The 23511-nt window shown below is 38.7% G+C and overlaps 3 protein-coding genes across 3 annotated transcripts; all 3 read left to right on the top strand.

Moving 5' to 3' along the window:
- The first annotated feature begins 10 nt into the window (after nucleotides 1–10).
- Nucleotides 11–2759, top strand: LOC102717482 (probable FAD synthase). Its single transcript, XM_006645665.3, has 7 exons — nucleotides 11–142; nucleotides 1283–1328; nucleotides 1421–1587; nucleotides 1709–1826; nucleotides 1939–2021; nucleotides 2106–2165; nucleotides 2414–2759. The coding sequence occupies exons 1-7, from the start codon at nucleotides 42–44 to the stop codon at nucleotides 2628–2630; spliced, it is 792 nt and encodes a 263-aa protein (XP_006645728.2). The 5' UTR covers nucleotides 11–41; the 3' UTR covers nucleotides 2631–2759.
- A 4502-nt stretch (nucleotides 2760–7261) lies between these two features.
- Nucleotides 7262–14494, top strand: LOC102722152 (FAD synthase-like). The gene is made up of 16 exons (XM_006643952.3): nucleotides 7262–7667; nucleotides 9305–9350; nucleotides 9459–9622; nucleotides 9710–9827; nucleotides 9972–10054; nucleotides 10152–10211; nucleotides 10474–10701; nucleotides 11351–11447; nucleotides 11628–11678; nucleotides 11753–11833; nucleotides 12168–12239; nucleotides 12350–12412; nucleotides 12741–12887; nucleotides 13301–13358; nucleotides 13487–13539; nucleotides 13947–14494. Exons 1-16 carry the CDS (start codon nucleotides 7567–7569, stop codon nucleotides 14028–14030), a joined length of 1506 nt encoding a protein of 501 aa, XP_006644015.1. The 5' UTR covers nucleotides 7262–7566; the 3' UTR covers nucleotides 14031–14494.
- Nucleotides 14495–15944: 1450 nt separating this feature from the next.
- Nucleotides 15945–23290, top strand: LOC102721870 (serine/threonine-protein kinase RUNKEL). The gene is made up of 11 exons (XM_040529936.1): nucleotides 15945–15992; nucleotides 16121–16210; nucleotides 16884–16936; nucleotides 17123–17198; nucleotides 17599–17660; nucleotides 17743–17821; nucleotides 17911–17970; nucleotides 18069–19655; nucleotides 20571–20886; nucleotides 20980–21440; nucleotides 21652–23290. The coding sequence occupies exons 1-11, from the start codon at nucleotides 15945–15947 to the stop codon at nucleotides 22768–22770; spliced, it is 3951 nt and encodes a 1316-aa protein (XP_040385870.1). The 3' UTR covers nucleotides 22771–23290.
- The last annotated feature ends 221 nt before the right edge of the window (nucleotides 23291–23511 follow it).

Raw genomic sequence — 23511 nt, 5'->3', positions numbered from 1 at the left:
TCGTCGGAAAACTTGACCGACGGACGGACCGGCCGGCGGCGATGGAGGTGGAGGCGGCGGTGCGGGCGAGCGGCGACTCCGTGATGCGCGCCAAGTACGGCCGCGCCGTCTACGTCGTCCAGCGAGCCTTCGCTCTCTACCCGTAAGCGTTCCTCCTCCGCCATTGATGATACATGACGAAGCTATTAGTGATTTTGGAAAAGATTGAGATTAACTGTATATTCAAAGTTGAAAATAAATATAGGTAAAACGAAAACATCTTATGTGGTGTGTTCTTTTTCGGTTTTCGGATAAAAGATTATCTGATTCCTGGGATAATTATTTAATAGTGTAAACTATAGAATTATAAACTACAAACTTAAAATTCTATTTTAAAAAGATAAGATGATAAACTTTTATATAGGAAAATTTGTAAAAGATATAATATTTAGTAGTTTAGAAAGCGTCACGAAAAAGCCATGAAAAAATTGGAAAAAAAATATAGAGCAAAGATACAACATATATAATAATACGTTACATCTTTCCTTACCATCTGCTTGAACTTGAAGCGATGAGTGCAAATATTATAGCGTGTCGTCTCTTTTAACTGCAGCTATTAGTTTGTCATGTCTCGCATAGTTTGGCTTTTGAGGAAAATTAACTTGGCCTATTTATAAGCGAACAAGGAAAAGGCTAAAAAATAAACGAGCATCCTCATCTTTTTCTTCAATGTGCTTATAATACGGTTATAAAAGTTTTATTCACTGAATTCAGAGTTGATTTTATGATTATTTTTTCACTGAATTTATTTTTCAGATTTGGCTTTTAGATCGCTAAAAATACGGTTATAAAAGTTTTATTTATAAATTATTTTTTGTTTCTAAATATATCGTTTGGAGTTTTTCATGAAATCCAAACAATTACCCCCTACAACGAAGAAACCCCAAATCAAATCCAATTTCAATGTCAAAAATTTTAAATAATCAGCCTACACGTCTCTCTGCGTCAGAGAAGGCATAGATGATAAAATCCGCATTCCACGAAAACGTTGACGAATCATTTTTTAAAAACCAAACGGTTTATGCTAACGATAAGGTCGGGGAATTTTTTATTATGCGAATCCGGACCGGTTTATGTCGGTTTTGTAAACCCCGAATAGTAGTGCTCTTAATTTTAATTTTAATCCTGAGACAACTTTCAGTCGTCTTTATTTTTTTCTCTGAATATGATGGACTGGTATTTCGGTATTGTTACATAATTTTTAATTGCACACTGTACTTATCATTGCCCACTTTTGTTGTAGGTTCGACGAAATCGCCTTTAGCTTCAACGGTGGCAAAGATTCAACTGTAACACCTCTACGTTTCCCTTTGCTTGTTTTTCAATTAATTTACTGATGGCCAGTTCCAACTGACAACATAACAACGTGACAAATCGATAGGTGCTGTTGCATTTGCTTCGAGCTGGCTACTACCTGCACAGAACAAGTTCAGGCAATGGGGATCAAACGGACTGTACCATTCAAAACTGCCCCATGCGGACCATTTACTTTGAAGATCCTACTGCTTTTCCTGAAATCAACTCGTTCACTTATGATACTGCTTCGACGTAATGATTCGATAAGATTTGTTCTTGTTCCTGTTTTCTTTTGTCTATCTGTTTGTTGCCCTGAATTTTGATTGTCTGTAAGAAGAAAAAAATTGAACTGTACACTTCTTCAATTATGCAGCTACGGTTTGCCACTGGAAACTATCCGGACAGATTTCAAGTCTGGCCTAGAAGCCCTGCTGAAGGAGAAGCCTACCAAAGCAATTTTCCTTGGCACTAGAAATGGCGATCCGAATGCGGTAACTCTCCTGAATGATTCTTCTGCATTAGTCTAAAATTATTTTACTTCCCATGTACCGTTTTGGTTTTAATCTTGCCAGTAGTAATAGTAGTTAAATGGTGCAATTTCAGGTTGGTCAAGAGGAGTTCTCTCCTAGTTCCCCTGGCTGGCCTCCTTTCATGAGGGTGAATCCAATCTTGGATTGGTCTTATAGGTTGGTCTCTTTATCATGTGAATCAATCAAAGTACTTTACCTTCAATTTTGAGAGTTGCCAATTCTAATGCTTTGCTTTGATAGGGACGTTTGGTCTTTCCTCTTGACCTGCAAGGTCAACTACTGTAGCCTTTATGATCAAGGGTATGTTCTTTTCAACTGTCACACATTTTTTGGTAGATGTTAATCTTCATGTTCCCTTGTGGGTTAGGGCACAATTTATCACATCATTTACAAAATTATCGATACATGTGGACATTCTGATTTCTAAACCTTCAGCTCATTCGGTAAAAACTCTTAACTTGTAACCTAGGTTGCCATAGAGGTTTTCACTCTTTCATGTGAACTTTTAGATCAATGATGCAATTCATTTGCCCTTGCTATGGTTTCAGGTATACTTCTATTGGTAGCATACATGATACTGTCCCAAATGCACAGCTGAGTGATGGGCTAGGGGGGTTTAAACCGGCGTACATGCTGACAGATGGAACGCTTGAAAGGGCCGGTAGAGCAAATAAGGTTAACAAAAAGAAGGAAGTTGATGGATATTCTGAAACCAGTTCAATCACGAGTGCCAAGCCACGACAACAACAGATGAGTCGTTTGTAGATCAAACTCATGAAATTTTAGAGAAATGGAATACACATCAATTGTGAAGGTTTAGGGAAAAATAAAGCAAGGTTTTACACTTAAAACCTTTTGACGTATCATGTGTACAAAAACGATACTACCTCTGTTTCATAATATATAAGACTTTCTAACATTACTTAGATTCATATGGATACTAATAAATCTAGACATATATACCATTAACATACATTGATCAATAGATAATAGATGAATATAGGCGTAGCTAAAAAGTTTTACAGAATGAAACGGACTGAGTAGTATATATTAATTCATGGGTGCTCCTATGTGAATACTATGCTCATATAATCCAATTGGAAACTGGTACAGTTGTGCTTGTATATAATTGTAAACGGTTGAAAATTATAGACGAAACCACTTATTAGCAATAAAAATAGTACGTGGATAACTTTTATTATGTGTCCATTGCGATTTAGAGGCAAATGTTGAAAACGAGCCGGTGAAAACCTCAAAACAAATCTAAAATTAAGTTTTAAAGTTAAATTCTGGCTCGTAAAGAAAATAGGAAAAAAATAAAAAGAAGAAAAAATAGGGGAAACAAATCATGCAACTGGCCCGCACACGTTAGTCAGCTTAGGGTTAGTAATCATGCCACGTCAGCATCCATTTGGTGTGCTACGTGGGATTTTGGACCATCAATGGTACCTTCAGCATGTTTGGGGTCTAAAGATATATTCACTCCGTTTCATAATATAAGATGTTTGACTTTTTTCCTTGCAATGTTTGTCCATTTGTCTTATTCAAAATATTATAAAAATTTCATTTGTTTTGCTTATGACTTATTTTATTATCAAAAGAACTTTAAACATGACATGTCATTTTTTATATTTGTACTAAATTTTTAAATAAGACGAATGATCAAATGTTATAATAAAAAAAGTCAAACATCTTACATTATGAAACGGAGGTAGTAATTTTTAAGTTTATAGATTTAGATGGTACAACTATAAGTTTAAGTTGTATGCACCCTCATGCCTTTTACTCTTTGGGTTTGTTTTATATGATGGGACTTGGAAAATATTTTCCCACCTTGGAAGTGTGTCTTCCAATCCTAGCCATGGATTCGTCATGTCTCATTTAATCTTAACCTTTCACTCATTTCCTTATTCCAATCATACGGTCTTCCCCATCGTAACACGTTATCCATTAAGTTAGGGTTTTTTTGGTACACTGGAATGATTATGAGCTGTTCATTCCTCTAGATTCAACGGATCTGATTTTATTATACTATAACGGTAGTATGTGTAGCAGAAATCTTATAAGGGTAAAATTAAAACTAAAATATATAATTTGATGATAAATATGCGCATCATATATCATGTTAAAATAGATGAATCAATAAATATATCGTATCAAAGTTTCAGATAATATACTTAATATTCTTATAAAAATACGCAACTAAATCTAAATTTTACTACGCTACTATACCCACGCCTAGTAACAATGCACTTAAGTTAGCATCTGTGTGAGATTGTTGGGCATCACCTCTTTCGTCTTTGGCTTTCCTTCTCACAAGAACCAAAACGATAGTTTATTAAAAAAGCAGTACTCATTTTATTTCAAAATATATAATATATTTTATTTCGTTAGTACAAGAGTTTAACCAAAATATTCTGTTAATTATCACTTACGCGATAAAAAGTATAATCATAAAAAAATACTTTCAAATAGGAATCTAATAACATCAATTTTTTCATAAAAATTATATCCTGACAGAGTAATATTTGGTTAAATTCTTCTACTAACGAAATAATTCACCACATAATTCGAAATAATGGAGTACTAATGCTTCATCCGTCCTAAAAATAAATTAATTTCTGGCTACGAACTGCGAACCCTGGACGTATGGTCACTACCGCATTTTTTTAGATAAATGGAAATGTATGGCCACAACTTTCGAGTAACGAACTCTCTCACGCTCGTTCAATTCAGCCACGCCACGGCACAACGATGGTGCATTTTGTGCGCATGTGAGAGTAGCTTCGTCTATGGACGTCGCTGCTCGCTGGCTGGCTACCCGCAGCAGCATGGGCACGTCGTCATGCGAATGTGCATGTCCATCCAAAATCTATCCAACACCTACCTAATCTGAAGACTCGGTAAGGAGTAGAGCAAGTAAAGTAATTAACCTAACCCAAAGGGCTAAGTCCAAACCGTTTCTTTTATGCGCCAAAGGAAATGCCATGTGCTCGATTTTATATACATATGTGAAGACCAATCAGATCGCTAAAGTTAGGGGCTATTTGGATCTAGGGATTTTTTTCAGTATTAAATATAGGCTGATAATAAAACTAATTGCATAAATAAAGACTATTTCATTAGATAAATTTTTAAAGTCTAATTAATCCACAATTAGCAAATGTTTACCGTAGCCTCACATTCGCTAATTATAGACTAATTAGGCTCAATAGATTTGTCTCGCGAAATAGTCTAAAGTATGTGATGAGTTTTATAAATAGTTTATATTTAATACTTCTAATTAGTGTCCAAGGGGATTAAAAAAAATTCAGGGAAACAAACACCCGCTTAGTTACTTCGAGTGACTTGCATCGTTGAGCAGGTTGTTACCATGAATTTATCGGTTTGTTAGGGATAGGTTCAATATTTTAAGAGATGAACTTAGCAAAGTTTAAAATAAGTGGTGGAAGCAACACATGATAAGTTTTTGTTTTTTTGAGAAAACATGTGCTTTGAAGTGTGGAGCAAATAATATGTTTCATTGTTTGGATGAAAAGGCTGGTAAAATATGACTAAGTAAGAGGATATTTAGGATTTTCACGTCAAAATAGAAATCCGTTGTTGAAAAAGAAATTGATTAGACCGAATTTGGATCACCTGATATTAATGTTAAAGCAATAGCAGGCTAGTATAGTAAAACACATAGAGAAGAATGGCAGGACAATGGAGCAGACGTGTTGTGCGATACCATAACAAATCACTCTAGACAAAATAATAATAAATTTATTGTTTTGTACTGTAGTAGGGAATCCATAGCCATCCGTCTCTAAATAACGCATGAGATTCTGCCAATGTCAATGTCACTACACTGTGTCTTGTTTGTCATTAATATGCAATGACAGAGGATCTGATTCTGATTATACCATAACTGTGAAATTCCACACTCTCAATGCTCGAACCTATACCCTTGGTGCATACGACATATGCTCGATCAATTTGTCATTTGGGATTAAATATATTGTATCAATTTATTCTTCAGAAAATATATAAAAGGGGAACACATCATACTCTCTTCATGAAAGAAAACTTGATTTTTAACGTATCTCATGCACACCAGTATAAAAACATAAAAGACTGGAACATCCTTCGTTTGTTCAAATATCAGTTTATTTGTTCCCTACTTTTTTTAACTTTTAATAAATTTATCTCATTTTACCAAACTCCAATACAATAACTACAATAATTACTCAAGAAATAATATTTTTATGACAAAGGAGGGATACTAAAAATGAAGTCTTTATGAGATAGAGTTAGAATACTCCAATGCAAATAAGCTTTCCGCGTACACACATTACACACAAATTAATAAATATCACGGTAAGTTTTAAATAACTACATTTATTTGTACTAATTTTCAAGTTTAAAATAATTAATACATGATTAATCATGTGATAATACCTTAGCTCATTTTACGTGAGCAAATTGATTCCACACATTTTTATCCAAAATAACACACACTTTATCTCTCATATGAGGGGTGGTAAAGAACCAAGGTCAACGAGTCCTTTCGTAACATAACTTATCCTTTATATATTTTTGGCTCAAACCTCCGTACAATTTCAATCGCTTCTTATATATGGCTATTGAATTTTATGGGCTAAAAGATTTGGATTCTTGTACATCTCTATGTGTGACAAGAGCCTCAACTTGTTTGCCATCTCGAAAAATAGGACGTGACACGACTGCGGTGTGCTCTTTTGCGAGATGAAGCCGAAAGATCATCGGGACATTTAACTTTTTGCCACTCGTACGGACTTTCGTAACAGATTTGACACTGAACCCATATACCATAGACTCATAAGAACCCACATGTCATAGACAGCGAGTGATAAATTTATTTTGACCACCCGTAAAAGTAGAAAAAAAAACTTAAATTTCCCACGATCATCTTATCTTTTGATAGATATTATTTAATATAAATGATAAAGATTAACTCTACAGAGTTAAAAAATCTATCCAAGAAAGATAATTCGGAGTATAATAAATAAACCGTTTTAAAAAAACACTATAATCCGGAAATCACCCATAAAAATGTGGAGAAAAAATAAAAAGAACGCACCAAAATCGGTGGAAGCTGGAGCAAACAGCGAAGGCCTCACCCTCCCAGGCCACGTCAGCGGCGTGCCGGGTCCATGATCCGTCCCCCGTGCGCGCCAGGAGACTCGCGCGCCGGAGAAAAAAACATCGCAAGAATGGGGAGAGACCGAGCGAGCCATTCAGATCCTCCGCGGCACTGCTCACTGACAGGTGGGCCATATAGCCTGTAGGGCCCAGTTGCCAGTGAGCGGTTGCGGAGGATCCGCACCAGATATCCTCCCCGAGCCAAGCGGAAGCCGAGGAAGAAGTGAGAAGAGAAAGAGAGAGATCTCCAACGCAGAAATAGCATCCGCAGCGTGCCCCCCTCTATCCATCCCTTCCCTTCCCTTCTCTTGTGGAAGGAGAAGCCTCTCTCTCTCTCTCTCTCTCTCTCTCTCTCTCTCTCTCCTCCGGCGCAGCGCGGGCTGCGGCGGCGGACGACGCCCTCCGAAGCCAGCCGGCCGACGAGTTCCTCCGCTGCTAGACGCTCGCTGGTCCTCTCCGCGGAGGGCGGGCGGGGCGGGCGATCTCTCTCAGTCTCTCTCTCTCTCTCTCCGCAGGGGTTGGAGGAGGAGTGGGGGGGATGGAGATCGACCGGGCGGTGCGGGCGAGCAGCGACCGCCGCCTGCGGACCAAGTACGACAACGCCGTCTACGTCGTGCAGCGGGCCTTCGCGCTCTACCCGTACGCCTCTCCTCCCTCGCTGCTACTAGATTGGGGGTAGTGGTGATTGTGGCCTAGCTCCGTGACGGTCCACGGGGGAACGCTGGGATTCCTGTGGGGGGGGGGGGGAAGCCGCGGTGTGAGTGCTGCGTGGCGCGATTGGGTGGGGGTTGGGCTGGGTTGCCGCGTGTCCTGTAACGACTGACAGGGTTGGTTTTCATCCACCTCGGATTTGGGGATGTGCGGTATCTAACGCATGGGAGGAAAGATCGACTTGGGGAGATTTTTGCTTAGATCTCAATCTGCAGCTCTCTGCCGCTGTTTAATTCATGCATTCGGTATCTACTTGTAATTTTTGGTGATTTAGGACAGTCTAATTACTTGGATTGGCTGGCATAACAGCAAGGTTAAGTTGCTAGTTTCAATTGCTTGGATTTTGGTTGGACTCCCTGGCCACAGATTATCATTTTGGTTTCTTCAGACCACCAGTTGAAGTAGATGTGTTTTGACTGCTGTCCTGAAACAACCGGAGTAGGTACATTGTTATTGTTGTAGCTTAGTCAGGTTGCCTTGGCTGTTCTTACACTAGTTCTGATGATCAAAAGATTTATATGTTCGTTTTGTGAGTTGTAAGCTGTTTCTTTTTCAGTCAACTCTTAAACTATGGTTAACTGAAAACTGAGTTTCTTTGGATGAGAAGAGAGAAACTAAATCAAACTACATTGATATAGGGAATGAAAACCCATGATGCATGTTTATCATGTCATCTTAAACCGGAGGTGTTTCAGGGAAGGTCCATCCAGTGATAACACATTTCTTTTGCAGAGCAATGCATATGAAAATTTTGAGTTAAATAGCTTAGTATTATATAGTAACAAAATTTGAGCTTGCGTTGAGAGTATGTGCCAAAAGTCTTTAAAATAGCTTCCAAGATTGCATCGATTGATTCATAAACTTGAATTTTTTGTTTCAGTTTCTGTACTGCAAGCAGCTCAGAATATGTAATTCGGGTGAAATGCAATGCTGTCTACCAAGAAAATTTCTTGAGGATATTGAGTGTTTGAGACCCATAGGCGACCTATTTTTCTAACCGTGCAATCAGGCACATTTATTAATTTTCATGCCAATTGGGTTCTCTGACTGCTATGTTTTTAGCTTGTAAGTATGACGATATACATGTTCTGATTCAAATCTTCATGTTGTTCCAATGCAAAGTACATTCGGTGAAGTCACAGTGACATTTCTGTAGGATGCTGAAGAATTTTTTCAATGAATGATGAATTATACCTACAAATCATGCAAACTTCTTAAATAACTGGAATGTGGAATGTCCAGGTTGTGCTGAACATGATATAAGTAACAGCTAATGGGAAGGTGAAATATCATCATAGTGCACTGCCCCTTAGTCTTCTCTGAAAACTTAGACCAGTCATACCTGCATTATGCGAATAAGGCACAAGGCAGAGGTTCCCAGAATGCATATTGATAGTGTTTTTTTGCAGCCTATCCTTTATTTTCCTTTTTAGTTTTTCTATGGTTCTGCACATGTCCAGGATAAATGTTGAGAAGGGAAGGTTTTGGTTTGAATGATCTCATTTTATATATACATTGAATATGGGAACATCCTACATCTCATTCTTAGAAATTTCATTTTCCAGGTTTGAGGAAGTTGCCTTCAGCTTTAATGGTGGGAAGGATTCAACTGTAATATCCTTATGATCTCTCTTGCTTGTCTTTTTTTGTCTGTACTTTAAATGATGGTGTTTGGTCTATTAGCAAGTTTCACAAGATACCGATGCTATATATCAATAGGTTCTGTTGCATTTACTTCGGGCTGGCTACTTCCTCCACAAATCAAGCTTTGGTGGTGAAGATGAAATGAATACTATCCAAAATTGTCCTTTGCGCACCATCTATTTTGAGAGCCCTTGTGCTTTCCCTGAAATCAACTCATTCACTTATGAAACTGTCTCGACGTAAGAAACCACTAAGATCTGTTTTCTTGGTTTATTTGCTATCCTTGAGAAGTTAAAGAAATATTCTTTGTCCTCTGATTTCTGCAGTTATGGTTTGCCACTGGAAACTATCCACTCTGATTTTAAGTCTGGCCTAGAAGGCCTATTGAAAGAGAGGCCTACTAAAGCAATTTTCATTGGTACTAGAATTGGCGATCCAAATGCAGTAATTTTCTTTTTCTCTTCTTCAGTTGTTCTTCAGATCTCGATAGACTTATTGTGTCCAATACTCATGCCCATAGGCCTTTCACTTATTGATGCCCCTGACTCCTGATAAATCTATTACTTACTAGTTTTTTTGGGATTATAGGTTGGTCAAGAACAGTTTTCGCCTAGTTCACCTGGCTGGCCTCCTTTCATGAGGGTCAATCCTATACTGGATTGGTCATACAGGTTTTCCTCCTTATCATGTAAATCAATCAAATTGTAGCAAAATATGCCTTCTAGTCTGCTAACTCATCTGCTAAGTAATACTATACTTCTGCCTCAGGGATGTTTGGTCTTTCCTCTTGACCTGTAAGGTGAAATACTGCAGCCTCTATGATCAAGGGTGGGTTCTTTTCCATGTTCGGAACCCAAATTTGTAGTTGACTGTATGTATACCTTCTAGTGAATGTTTAGCATTTCGTTAACTGTGGTTCAAAAATACCATTTACCGTGTTGTTGCTTTAAATAAATTTATCTGAAATGGCTTGTGGTACATCAGGTCATGTAAAGCTACCTTGTAATTTTAAACCACTTGGGTACTACAGATTTTCATATAAACTTTCTAGTTTACCTTACTATATGTAATGCACTTGCATTGATTCCAGGTATACCTCCATTGGAAGCATATATGATACTGTTCCAAATGCGCTTCTTAGTGATTCATCAGCTGGGAAAAGCTTTAGGCCAGCATACATGTTATCAGATGGAAGGCTTGAAAGAGCTGGTAGAACAAAGAAGAATACCTCTGTTTCAAGCAATGGTACTAACAATACTGAGGTGGAACAGACAATCTCACGCTCAGCATCAATCATTGTAGTCGGTGATGAAGTATTGTGAGTAATCTTTCAAGTTTGTCCCTACAGATTTAATTTCCATTCTCAAGGTTCTTGCAGTTCCAATATCCCCCCTGCTCCAAATTATAAAATGTTTTAGGTTTGTCCTAAGTCAAACTTCAAGTTTGTATGAAAGTGTAGCTGCATTTCCAACACAATACAAATATATTATAAAAATATATTCAACAGTGGATTTAATGAAACTAATTTGGTGTTTAGTTTTTGAAATTTATGGTGCATAATTTACTTTAGTTTGTTGGCATTATTGCCTTTTGGATAAATACGGGAGTTATATTGCTTTGTAGTTTGGACACTAAAGAGCAATGTAGTCAACGATCATATCTCTCCAGCTATTTGATACAATAGAAACATCTTTGTTCTGTTGTGTGTGTGTGTGTGTGTGTGTGTGGTGGGGTGGGGTGGGGTGGGGAGGGGGGGGGGGGCAGAGTCATCTGTCTGTGTTCAGAATAGTCTTAAGTTCAAAGTGTAACCAGGCATTTCAAAGCTCAGAATAATAAGGATTCCTCTTCACTACTGTCGGCGAATTTGGTGCTACCATGCTGATACTCTGGATTGTTGTTTTTGTCGAAATGACTCCTTACTGACTGTTGTTTTATACAATTATTGATACATATGCATGGTGTTTCAGGTTCGGCACGGTTGAGGATAAACTTGGTTCAGCCTTGTGCAGGAAGCTCCATGCAATTGGCTGGCGAATTTCTCATGTAGCAGTTGTTTCCAATGAAGTAAGACAGTTAATGGATCAAAATAGTTGTATGTCGTATAGGTTCCATGTGGGAGCTTGCAGCCCTGCATGGCCACAAATTGATATTTGCATCTGTCATGCACTATACAATTTTCTTGCCAACTTTTGTCAATTTTCTGGCATATAAATCTAACGGAAATTACATGTGTTTGTGATGCAGATTGATTCTGTTGCTGAAGAAGTTGAACGTTGTAAATCTACAGATGACATGGTTAGTTTGTAGGCCTTTTCATGTTATGAAGTGTTTGGATTAATGTGTGTGATGACATTCACATCGTATTATAGGTGTTTATTGTTGGAGGACTCGGGCCTTTACATTCAGACATTTCACTGGCTGGTGTTGCAAAAGCATTTGGAGTTCGTCTGGTGCGTTCATTGTATTTTTTTGCTACAGGACTTCTCATAGTAGGATTTTCCCCAGCCTAATTGTTTGTTATGATCACCTTTGTCCTTCTGCTCTTGTTCTGGTGTGCTAGTACTTTGTACTGAGCTTCTGCTCTAGTTCTGCTGTGCCACTGTTTTGTGGTTTGTGCTGCCCTTTGAAATGTAGAAATGCCAATGCGTAGCTTTCAGCTCTCCTGCTGCTTATGCTGGAAATATGTGCATAGCCTTGAATTGTTGTCTGGTTGCTTCATGAATTGCACTGACTGAACAAATGCCATTCACTTTATCAATTAATGCTTGCTTTTAATTTTGATAGGCTCCTGATGAAGAGTTTGAAGAGTATCTTAGTCAACTGATAGGTGACAATTACACTGGTGATCGAAATGAGGTAATCTGGTTCAAAAATACAAATACAATTAAATTCTCGAATATCTATTGATGCTTATTCTAGCATAGTGCAAGCTGCAGTATTATCATATAATTCCACATCTCTTTCAGATGGCTTTGTTGCCAGAAGGTATTACAGATTTATTGCATCACAAACTGCTACCGTTGCCAATGGTATGTCATGTTGTTTTGATGTTTTTCTTAATCTCTTCTGAAATACTTATTTGGTGAACATAGTTTTTGGCTTTCCAAGGGATGTAATATCCCCAAAGCTACCATGTGTCAATGACATGATATGATACTGATGTAGTACAGACAGACAAAGTGCATGCACATTTGTTAGGTAACACAGACCCAAAGTTTAGTATGCCTGAATGAAAAATCTGACATGCAATTTAGGAAGTGATACGATGGTGCCTACTGTAAACTATGTTTGGAAAAACAAGGAGTTAGCAATCCCCTTTTTTTGCCTTTGCTTTTCGATAACTGGTTTCTTATGCAGATCAAATGCAAAAATGTGGTCATTTTTGCTGCAACTAATGTGGATGAGCTTGAAACGGAGTGGGGTTGTCTTCTAGACACACAAGGAAGCGGTTTAGTCATGGCTAAACCTTTTGTGTCAAAGCATCTCAGCACATCACTATTAGATGTATGTCTTTTTGACTGTTGTCAGAATTTGCTCTGTTTTTATTCAAGACGTTTTATGGGGAACAATTCTTCAGATTTTATCCCTATCAGTTTCAAAGTTGATCTTTATACTATATATATATGAGGCATAAATTAATTTCACCTTCACACATCAATATTTATAAAATAGAAAAATGTAGATGACCTATATAAACTTATGTCAATAATCTTGATTGGGACCAAATTTTATGTCTTGTGATTGTTTCTTTGTGTTTCTATTCTAGATTTTATGTCCACACTTGTTAACTATATTATATGTTTAATTTTCACCTTTCTCATTAATTTCAAAAAAAAAAAAATCAAATTTACTTAATTTTTTACTTTTGGAGGACTTCATTATGTATTTATATAAAATTTTCTTGTGGTCATTTTCAGGTTAAAATCTCTCCAGTGGTCGCAAAGCTATGTATAGATTTTTCTGATGTCTACATAGGTATGACATTGTGGATTTGATGCTCCTATATTTTTTCTTTGTGGGAAATGAGTTTTGAAAATTTTCCTATGCTTTATATGTTCTTTCTGACTTGTCTGATCTCTCTGATGGTTAATGTTGACATGCAGGTTGCCATCGGATCTCAAGGTCTGGGCCATTGGTCGTGAGTTTAATTGGAAAGGTATATGCTTGAACTCTTTGTAGCAGACCCCATTGATTCCACGGAACAACGTGATACTAGCATGTACAAAATTTCATCATTGCAAGCTCTTGGAAATAACATTAGCGAAGTCAACGTTTTGACACCTTTTCTTTTGCTCGGTTGACCGAAGCTGGTCAACTGGATTTTCATTAAGATAGAAGGGGGAATTTACAAGGTTACTGAAACCACGACAGGAATCTGTGGAGGGTGACACCTTCTTTTCATCAAAGCAAGACAGTTGTTAGCCGCCAACTGATCTGCATATAGATGTAGGCCTGTCCTGTTTATGCGCCAATGAGTACAACTTAGCTTCTAGCAGTGTGCTTTCCATTACGGAGTACTAGACTTATTTTTACAGATTTTCACATTTTCAACCTTAATTTCAGGATAACCAGAGGGTGGAAGCAGCTGCGCAGAAGCTGACGAGTAGCTTTGAAGGACAGTTCTCCCAAGTTGACAGCTGCAAATAAGTTGTCTGGGAACACATAATATTCTTCCGCATTCTTCCTGCTGGAAGCCTGGAAGTTTGAAACCGTGCAGGGCTAATGACGCGTCATGTTGCTCGGATGGCTTGATCACCAGCGGCTGGAATGGAATCTGGACTCTGGAGCTCCAAATATTATTTAGGAAAAAAGAAATATAGAAATTTTGTCCTAGAAGTTTAGAAGGGAATTACTGAACCAATGGAGGTGTTCTGGCCTTCAGCTGATATAACGAATGGCAGCTTTCCACGGCCGATATTTTGACCGGGCTAAGGGCTCGTAATTATTCTTTTTGGAATTCAATTCAAAGTATATTATAAATTTATAATTTATAGCATCGAGTCATTCCATAGCTCCATAAATCCGTTATCATGTTTTTTTACGACAAGCACGTTGCAATGTGTAATTTCTGTGTTACTAGAAGCCATAAATTCCAGCATGTCAACAAGAAATATACACAATTCGTTACTGGAATATTCATAACCTGTTCACTGATTCACTCCCTGAAATTATTTTTCTCGTGCGTTTTCAGATTCGCTTTGCTGCCAGCTCATTGATTGCATCTCTCTTTTAGTTATCTCCGTGCAAATTGTGTTTAAAGCTGAAATTTAGTGAAATGATGGATAACATCGAATTTCATGTTCCAAAATGCATTTTAAATTCTTGTTGACTACTATGTGCATATGTTGAAGAATCTAAGACCGGTTTAACCCTCAAGATGTGAAAGCATGCAAATAATCATGAAATATGACAAATTCGAACATAGCTTATATACACGCACGTATACGTCCTATCCTGTGAGTATCTTTTTAAGATGGATCGGCACATGTTGATAAAGTCACCACTGAAAGAAAAGTAATCACAAACTTAACAATAACTTCATGTAACCCTACAATTTGAACAAAATTTCATTTCAAACTTTGGGGATTAAACCCTACATTTTACCACACAGTAACATGTCCGTGTAGCACTAACTCATACGACCAATGACAGACTAACATTGGGAGAGTGTGTATTAAGCACTATTTTTTTTCTTAGCCAAACTTTTTTTCTGTTTTGTTAGAACTGTTTTTTTAGGGTTAAGCGATATGAGTGAGAGAGGAGAGAATGAATGGCTCGTTTTAGCTATAATATGCATATACTTTTAAATGTGGGAATATTCTTTTGCAGAAGAAACATATTTTCTTAGTAACTAATGGTATGTTCGGTATGGAGGAAGGGGTGAAAACTTTCATCGTTTTATATGAACACACTTTTGAACCGCTAAACGGTATTTTTTTTTAATTTTTTCTATATAAAAGTTACTTTAAAAATCAACCGTATTAATCTATTTTTTACTTTTACAATATCTAATACTTAATTAATCATTTACTAATGAGGTCCCTCGTTTTGCGCGGTCATCTCCTTCTTCCTCAATCATCTTCGAACTCATCCTAAGCCGTTCCTGCTAGATGCATTCCAGTTTGAAAGTTCCATCGCGGTTGCGTTCAAAAAAAAAAAAAACAAAACATCTTGTAGCCGTTGTCCACTGGACAGTTGCAACTCAGGGACTTCCTCCTAATACGGTACAAATCCAAGGTCCCATACGTAAAAAAACCACAACCCGGAGTCCCGAAAAGAAAATAAAAAAAAGTTTGAAAAGAGAGAGCCGAGCCGGGATCGAACCGGGAGCGCCTCCGCCGAAACGGAAAAGAAAAAAAAACCCAAAACCTCCAAAACTAGCCGAGCGCCCGCCCAGCTCTCAAATCCAAATCCCGCTCACTCTCTCCCCAATTCGTCCGCCTCAAACCGCAAACCCTAGCTCCGCCTGAGGCGACGAGAGGAGGAGGAGGAGGAGCCACCCCTTGTTCTCCTGCAGGTGGTGGTGGTGGGGGCGGGGGCGGGGGCGGGGGCTGCTCCGCCATGAACAACTTCCACGTCTACGAGGCCATCGGCCGCGGCAAGCACTCGGTAACCCCGCTACGCTACGCTACCCTCCCTCTTCCCGCTGGGTTCGGATCCGCTCGGATCGGGTGCAGATTGGAGGGATTTCTGATTGTTTTGGTGTTTTTTAAAAATTTGTTTTGGGGGTCCGGAAGACGGTGTACAAGGGGCGGAAGAAGAAGAGCATCGAGTACTTCGCCGTCAAGAGCGTCGACAAGTCGCAGCGGGGCAAGGTCCTCAATGAGGTGAGGCGGCGGCATCTCCCTGCTCCTCCTCAGCGCTAGTTGGTAGGCAAATTTTGGGGGATATTTTGAACCGGAGGCTGCCCGGTTTGCGTTCCGATGGTTAGCCTCCGGGCGGACTGTTTAATTTGGTCCGTGAATGGTCCTTGGAGTGATTTGAATTGAATTGATGAATTCGTAGCTGTTTAGACTCTATAGATACCATGGTTTTCATGAACTGCTGTTCTCTGAGCCTGCATTCCTGCTTCTGTAGAGTTAACCTGTAAGCTGATGATGTTTAAATGGGCAGAGTTTAGCCACTGTTCGTCATGCAATGTCTTGCTGTACCAAGTGCATTGCTATTTAGTATTTCCTGGGAAAAGCACCTTATATGATTGAGCTGGGAATGCTGTTTAAATTTGGTTTCCTGATGATTGTGCAAAATGATTTATTTCTGGTAGCCAAAGCAATGTAAGTTACATTTGGCGTGCTGTCAAATGGTGTGGTATTTGGTCAGGAATGTTCCTTCTTTTTGTTAATTTTATTTTGAGCTACATGCATCCTTATTGGGTCCCTTTAAGCAAAGTATTTAAGGGTGAAGATTAGTAGCTTAGGTATTATTTTCTAGTCTTCAAATGAGGATGTTCACTTACTTTTTTGCTTTTCCCTAATAATACTTTTGAACTTATCTTTGCAGGTCCGAATGCTTCATTCCTTAGATCATGCGAATGTTCTAAAATTTTACTCTTGGTACGTTTCTTAGAGACTAGTATTGATCTATTTTCATGTTGGCAGAACTTGCTCTGCAATAATAGCAAGTGATTCATTTGTTAAAAAAACAATGACAAGTAATTCCGCAGTTTGGGTGCAATCATACTTATTGTTCCCTTGACATTGCACCTTAAAACATATTTATGCTTGTATCCGTTGTACCAGGTACGAAACCTCAGCTCATTTTTGGTTAATACTGGAGTATTGTGTCGGTGGAGATCTAAAGGGCTTGCTTGAGCAGGTATCTTGCTTGTCAGTTTTAAGCACCACGTGCAATTTTCTAGTTCAAAGCATGCTGTCAACTGTTTGCTTGTATAATTGTATATGTTTGTACTTGCTTTACTTTATTTAAAAGTTTGTGCTGTCTGTTTGCATGCTGAGATGTCTTCTGTATTGCTCTTAAAGAAAATGGGAAAAACATCCTGTATTGTTTGTAGTTGCTAGAATGGATCGATGGAATGAAAAACAATAGTCAAACTGACAGGTTAAAAACTTCTGCTTTGTTTTTTCTATGAATCTATTGTTTTCTCAGTTAAGTATGCTCTCACCCTTCACATCCAACCTATCAGTACTTCATGTTAGACTGTTAGTATATTTGCGTATGTATTTCAGTTTCACACTTTCACTTCAATGGTCTGCAGGATAAGAAGCTTCCTGAAAATTCTATACATGACCTGGCTTATGATCTCGTGAAAGCTCTTCAGTAAAGTTCCTTTGATAACCTTGTCTCATTATTTCTGTTGTATTATGTGTGAAATTTGATTTGTCAAAAACATGTTGGACAGGTTCTTGCATTCACAAGGAATTATATATTGTGATCTGAAACCATCAAATGTTCTACTTGATGAATCTGGGTGTATGAAGGTACATGCTTGAGCGGAAAGTAATACACTTATAGCAAAACAGGAGACAGTAGCTTGGAACTAATGATGTACATTTCTTTAATTTTCTAGTTGTGTGATTTTGGATTAGCAAGGCGTTTAAAAGACATAGAGAAGACAGATCCTGGAGATGTGAGTTTCCATTTGACCTTTGTACCTCATTTCGATTTTCTTGTTTCCCCCTCTACATTTGATTATTTTCCCAACTTTTAAATTTCTCCTCTGTGCAGGTGCCGCAACCTATGAGGGGAACTCCATGTTATATGGCTCCTGAGTTGTTCCGAGAGGGAGGAGTGCATTCATATGCTTCAGATTTCTGGGCACTTGGTTGTGTGTTGTATGAATGCTATGCTGGACGCCCCCCTTTCGTGGGTAATGAATTTACCCAGCTTGTCAAATCTATAATTTCAGATCCTACACCACCTTTGCCTGATAACCCATCAAGGTCCTTCCAAAACCTGATCAATTGCTTACTCATGAAAGATCCCGCTGAAAGATTACAGTGGTCTGAACTGTGTGAGCATAACTTTTGGAGGAGCAGAATGTCAATTATTCCTTTACCTCCTCAACCTGCCTTTGAGAACATGGTTGAACTTTCTGCTACACCATATTTAGTTGAGAGAAATGGTGATAAGCCTTTAAGACAGGCTACACCACCCAAGCCCCGCGATGGTCTACGGAAGAAAGATGAAAATTCAGCTAAGGTGTTCTCCACCCCTGTTAAGAATATGCAAAGCAGCAAGAAAAATAATACAAAACCTTCCTGCAAGGCTGACGGGTTGAAGGGTGTAAATATCCTCAGGATGTCTCGCATAGCTAAGAAGAATTTGCAGAGGGAAAGGGACAAGGAGAACTACAGGCGACATCCTACAGAAGCATCTGAGAATGAGACTGAAGTTAAGATTGAAAACAATGATATGGAACTTGATTTTGGTGAAAATCCAGAAGGTGATGCACCTGATGATAATGATGGACCAGAAAATCCTGGATCCACAGAAGATGAAAAACTTTCCACTCAAGGGACTGATGGAAATGAAGAGAATTGCATGATAAATCAGATGGATATGCTAACAGATGAAGCTCCAATTAAGGCTGAAGCCACGATAAAAACTGAGCAGAATTGTGCAGAAAATCTTGATGTTGTGGCCACTCCACCAAGTATATGTATGAGAAAAGCACAACGAGCAAAGATAACCTCAGTTGCCACAGCTGGTTCTGAGCCATCTGACATCTCTGCAGCATTCTGGCATCCAACAGATCTTGCTGTTAAACCAGTTATGCCTAGTAGGAAAGGAGATAAAGCTGTAGAGACAGTCCCCATGCTTCCATTTGAAGCTCTTCCTGCTGCAGATTATATTAAATTGCCACGGGAACAGATGAATGCATTCAATGGTCAGATACTTCAGAGCTTAAGTGGAACTTATCAGGTTTCAGAGAAACAGAATATCATCAAATACCTGGAGATGTTAAGCATCAATTCTGATGCTGCAAATATAATCACAAATGGTCCAATTATGCTGTTGCTTATAAAAATGCTCCGACTGTCAAAAACTTCTGTCTTGCGTGTCCAAATTGCCTCACTTATGGGTTTGTTGATACGCTACTCGACTATCCTTGATGTAGAACTGGCAAGTTCAGGCATCCTTAATGCATTATCAGATGGTCTAAGGGACAAGCATGATAAACTCAGGAGATTCTGTATGGCAACACTAGGAGAATTATTGTTCTACATTTCTACTCAATCAGATCAAGATACCAAAGAAATCAATGCCCAAGAATCCCCTTTGAAGGATAACAGACCCACAGCTTCTTGGCAGGTCAGAAACTCAAAATGAAGAGTATTCTATGCCTGCATTTTTATTAAGTTATTTGCATGTTGTTGGAATGTTGGTTGATGTACTTAGGCTATCTTATGTAGTACCCTGTGGTTAGAAGAGGCATGTTACTGGTACTAGAAATGTCTAAGAGCTGTGTGCTGATTCCTTCATGGAAATTAGGTGCATTACTAACTGTTTATATTATGAAGTGGAAGCTTCTTTGAGTTGAAAGTATGTACTGAAGTATTGATTTTTTACAAAATCACATAATCACACAGACCACCTTCATAACTATTCCAATATGTAGACTAAATAATGTTTATATGAATGCTCTTTCTCTTTGTTTTTGTGTCTATATACATGTTTATTGTTCATCAGCCTGTATGATTTAATAGAAAGCCACAAACCAATCCAGTTTATGGATAACCTAAGCAGCAGTTATTCAAATTACATCTATCTGTTACTTTTAGTGATTGCATGTCCATGACTCCATGAATTGAGGGTCGATTTCTTGGTGAATTTCTGTTTCTGCAACTTGATAACTTCACTCTCACCTATAGGTTTAGGTTGAACTTTTCCTCCAGCCCTCCACACAAATTAGTGGTGACTGGGCCTGATCAACTTAAGGCATTTTGATTTTTTCACTGATTAGGGGACATAATTCCATACCAGTTTTCTTTCAAATGTTTTAACCATTTTTCCTTTTAATGGATATATTCTTGTATTTGTGGAACCATTTATAGGTTAGCTGTGTAATAGTTTTAAATGGATGATTGAGACTTTACTTTCATATCTTACTGGTCAATCAGTGTATATATGAGATATATACATGTGAAGGATCCATTTCTATTGATTTACAACTACAACATTAACACCTTTGTGTCTCATTTATGATTTTTTTGTCAAACTGTGCAGGTTCCAAGTTCTGTAATTGCGCTAGTGTCATCAATCTTGCGTAAAGGCGAAGATGATCTTGCCCAGCTTTATGCTTTACGAACAATCGATAACATCTGCAGCCAAGGGACAGATTGGACTTCACGTTTTGCTTCCCAAGATGTAATTGGTCACCTGTGCTACATCTATAGAGCAACTGGGAAGCTGGAGAATACAAGACTTATTGCAGGATCTTGTTTGGCACGCTTAGCTCGCTTCAGTTCATCCTGTATTCATTTAATACTGGAGAGGCTATCATTCAAGGATATAGCATGCACACTCATTAAAGGCAATTCACGTGAGCAGCAAATCAGTCTGAATCTTCTGAACTCAGCATTAGTTAACAGCCAAATCATACCAACCATGAATCGCTATATTCTGTCATTAACAGAAGAGAAACAATTGGTTCCTGGACTCATCTCTATTGTAGAACAGGGAACTGATGTTCTGCGTGGCAAAACCCTTCTATTTATTGCTCTTCTTTGCAAGAATAGTCGAAGATGGCTTCCTCATTTCTTTTGCAATGCAAAGCTACTATCAGCAGTTGATAGATTGGGAAAGGAGAAGGAAGGTTTCATTCATCAGTGCACAGAGTCATTTGTGCAGTTGGTTGCTTCATTGGTCCCAGGCATCCTCGATACTGTCTCCAGTGATATACAGCAGGTTATGGGAGGTAAGCGTCATGGAGCTGCTACTGCTTTAACTGGACGAGCTCATCCAAAGAGCACAATACATTTGTTTCCTGTTATCCTTCATCTTCTTGGGAGTGCTTCATTCAATCACAGAGTTGTTACGAGTCATGTATTGCTTCAGCTGGCAAATCTTATGAAAATTTTGGAAGCTCCATTTCAGGTATGATCTATAACTTTTCCCAGGGTTATGCCATGATGAGAAATACGACCACCACATTTGTTATGTAACTTCATTGTGATGCGAAACCAATTCCATTCTTGTTTTGATGCTGTGTTGTGGCTCCTGCCTTGACAGTTTTTCATTGCCATTGTACTATTATTTAACAAATCTTGACCTTGTATGATTATTTACGTGTATCTTTCATGTCCAGGCTCGGGATGATTTTCAAATGACACTATTGCGGGTTCTTGAGGCAGCCACGGAGGAGCCTAAGGTTATACTTATTGAACACAAAATATTCACAAGTCGAATCCTCCCAAGCTTATCTGTCTTGTACAAAGGCAACAAAGATGGTGATGCAAGATTCTTGTGTTTAAAGATACTGTCTGATGTGATGATTGTGATCTTCAGTGACTCTTCATTGACGTCCGATGGACAAACGGTATCTGATCTGAAAACGATCTCTCAAAAGTATTTTCTCCCCATGTATCCTTTATTTTCAGAGGATGAGGATCCAATACCTATATATGCCCAGAAACTTTTGGTAATGCTGATGGAGCATGATTATGTTAAGGTTTCTGATATTCTCAATGAAGCTACAGTGTCCAGGTGCTTTGAGTTCTTGTTAGGAGATTTGTCAAATGCAAACGTAAGTAATGTCAAGCTTTGCTTTGCTCTGGCATCCGCTCCCGATATGGAAACCAATATTCTTTCTCAGCTTCAAGTCGTCAGAAGAATAGGCAACCTGCTTGAGTTTGTGACTGCAAAGGATATGGATGACTTTCTTGAACCAACCTTGGAACTTTGCAGAGCATTCATTATCCGTGGCATTGGCAGCGACAAAATTCTGGCCCTTTCCAAACAGCCTGCACTCATTGTTGATAGTGCCTTCAGTATGAGCATTGCTGTCGATCAACAATCATGCGTCATGGATATATGTGACTTTGGAGGCAATATGGGTATTTATATTGACCTGGTTGGAAGTTCAGATCCGCATATAAGCGATTTGGCATCAGATTGCTTGGTATTGTTACTCAAAGCAGCACCTCGAGAGGCTACCGTGGGCTTGTTGACCAATCTTCCTAAACTGAGTGTTGTTCTGGACCTGCTGAAGCATGGCACCTGCCTAAGGCTGACTCGCCTGCTGTATTGCCTAGCCTTCTCTTGCCGGCAATATCTAGCTCAAGGGATGATTGTCTCGATATCTTTATCAGCCTTGATGCGAGTAGAAGCACTTGTGTCAACATTCAAGGGTTCACATGATGGCCACCTTGCTGACGCTGCCTCATATCTGGGCGCTGAACTGCAGCGCTTACCTCGCTGTGGTTGAGCAGAAGTTTGGTCAGATGCAGGTTGGTCGGCATTGTGCAAGTGATGTTTATGGGGATCATAAGAGAGGGCTTTGGCCTTGTATTTCTTAGTTTCTTCAACCAAGCTCTGAACATGGGCTCACCATCGGTTGCCCTTAAATGCCCACGAAGTGATGGAACCTTCACTCACCAATGTGCAGGAGATCAGCTGTGCGATCATTTATTTATGTGCAACATGGAGCTGCCATTTCAATATACTATTTCAAGCCAGATTTGGGAAAAGCAGCCGGTGGCCGAACACCCTTTCAGTATTTTCCCCTGCCAATTTTGGTTGGCATCTCATTCTTCAGTTTTCAGTTTCACCATGTAATTCTGTAGTAGTACTTCATAGTCCATAAACATGTATATTTGTACACTCCCTTTCAGTACTTACCAAGCAATGGATGGAAATTTATTTGTTATGAATGCCTGTGACTATGTGAACCAAGAGGACTACTGGACCGTTGTGCTATGAATCCAGCTGCCAAAGTTTAAGTCCTTGGCCGGGAAAATTTACGGTGATTATAATATTTATATGATCACCATTGACCTTGTATTTTTCTCTTTTGAGTTTTAACTACTATGCTATTTTTTGGACGTTTATTTATCTTGAACTAAACATTCCAAAATGTATCTGTGTTTTGCTACACAATAATAATGTTCTAAGCACAGGACTGATACACTGTTTTGCATGATACTACTACTAAAGTAGAAGGTAAACA

This window comes from Oryza brachyantha, chromosome 1 (genome assembly GCF_000231095.2).
Source record: "Oryza brachyantha chromosome 1, ObraRS2, whole genome shotgun sequence".
Classification (NCBI taxonomy): Eukaryota; Viridiplantae; Streptophyta; class Magnoliopsida; order Poales; family Poaceae; genus Oryza; species Oryza brachyantha.
This window is presented reverse-complemented; position numbering and strand designations above follow the sequence as displayed.

What these genes read in the sequence shown, in the direction of transcription:
- LOC102722152 (XM_006643952.3), top strand. Translation starts at nt 7,567, where the DNA reads ATGGAGATCGACCGGGCGGTGCGGGCGAGCAGCGACCGCCGCCTGCGG. An exon ending in GAATTGGCGATCCAAATGCA is followed by an intron (nt 9,828 to 9,971) that starts GTAATTTTCTTT and finishes TTGGGATTATAG; the next exon opens with GTTGGTCAAGAACAGTTTTC. An exon ending in TCGTGAGTTTAATTGGAAAG is followed by an intron (nt 13,540 to 13,946) that starts GTATATGCTTGA and finishes CCTTAATTTCAG; the next exon opens with GATAACCAGAGGGTGGAAGC.
- LOC102717482 (XM_006645665.3), top strand. Translation starts at nt 42, where the DNA reads ATGGAGGTGGAGGCGGCGGTGCGGGCGAGCGGCGACTCCGTGATGCGC. An exon ending in GAAATGGCGATCCGAATGCG is followed by an intron (nt 1,827 to 1,938) that starts GTAACTCTCCTG and finishes GTGCAATTTCAG; the next exon opens with GTTGGTCAAGAGGAGTTCTC. An exon ending in ATCTTGGATTGGTCTTATAG is followed by an intron (nt 2,022 to 2,105) that starts GTTGGTCTCTTT and finishes TTGCTTTGATAG; the next exon opens with GGACGTTTGGTCTTTCCTCT.
- LOC102721870 (XM_040529936.1), top strand. Translation starts at nt 15,945, where the DNA reads ATGAACAACTTCCACGTCTACGAGGCCATCGGCCGCGGCAAGCACTCG. An exon ending in GTTCTAAAATTTTACTCTTG is followed by an intron (nt 16,937 to 17,122) that starts GTACGTTTCTTA and finishes CCGTTGTACCAG; the next exon opens with GTACGAAACCTCAGCTCATT. An exon ending in TTTTGGAAGCTCCATTTCAG is followed by an intron (nt 21,441 to 21,651) that starts GTATGATCTATA and finishes TTTCATGTCCAG; the next exon opens with GCTCGGGATGATTTTCAAAT.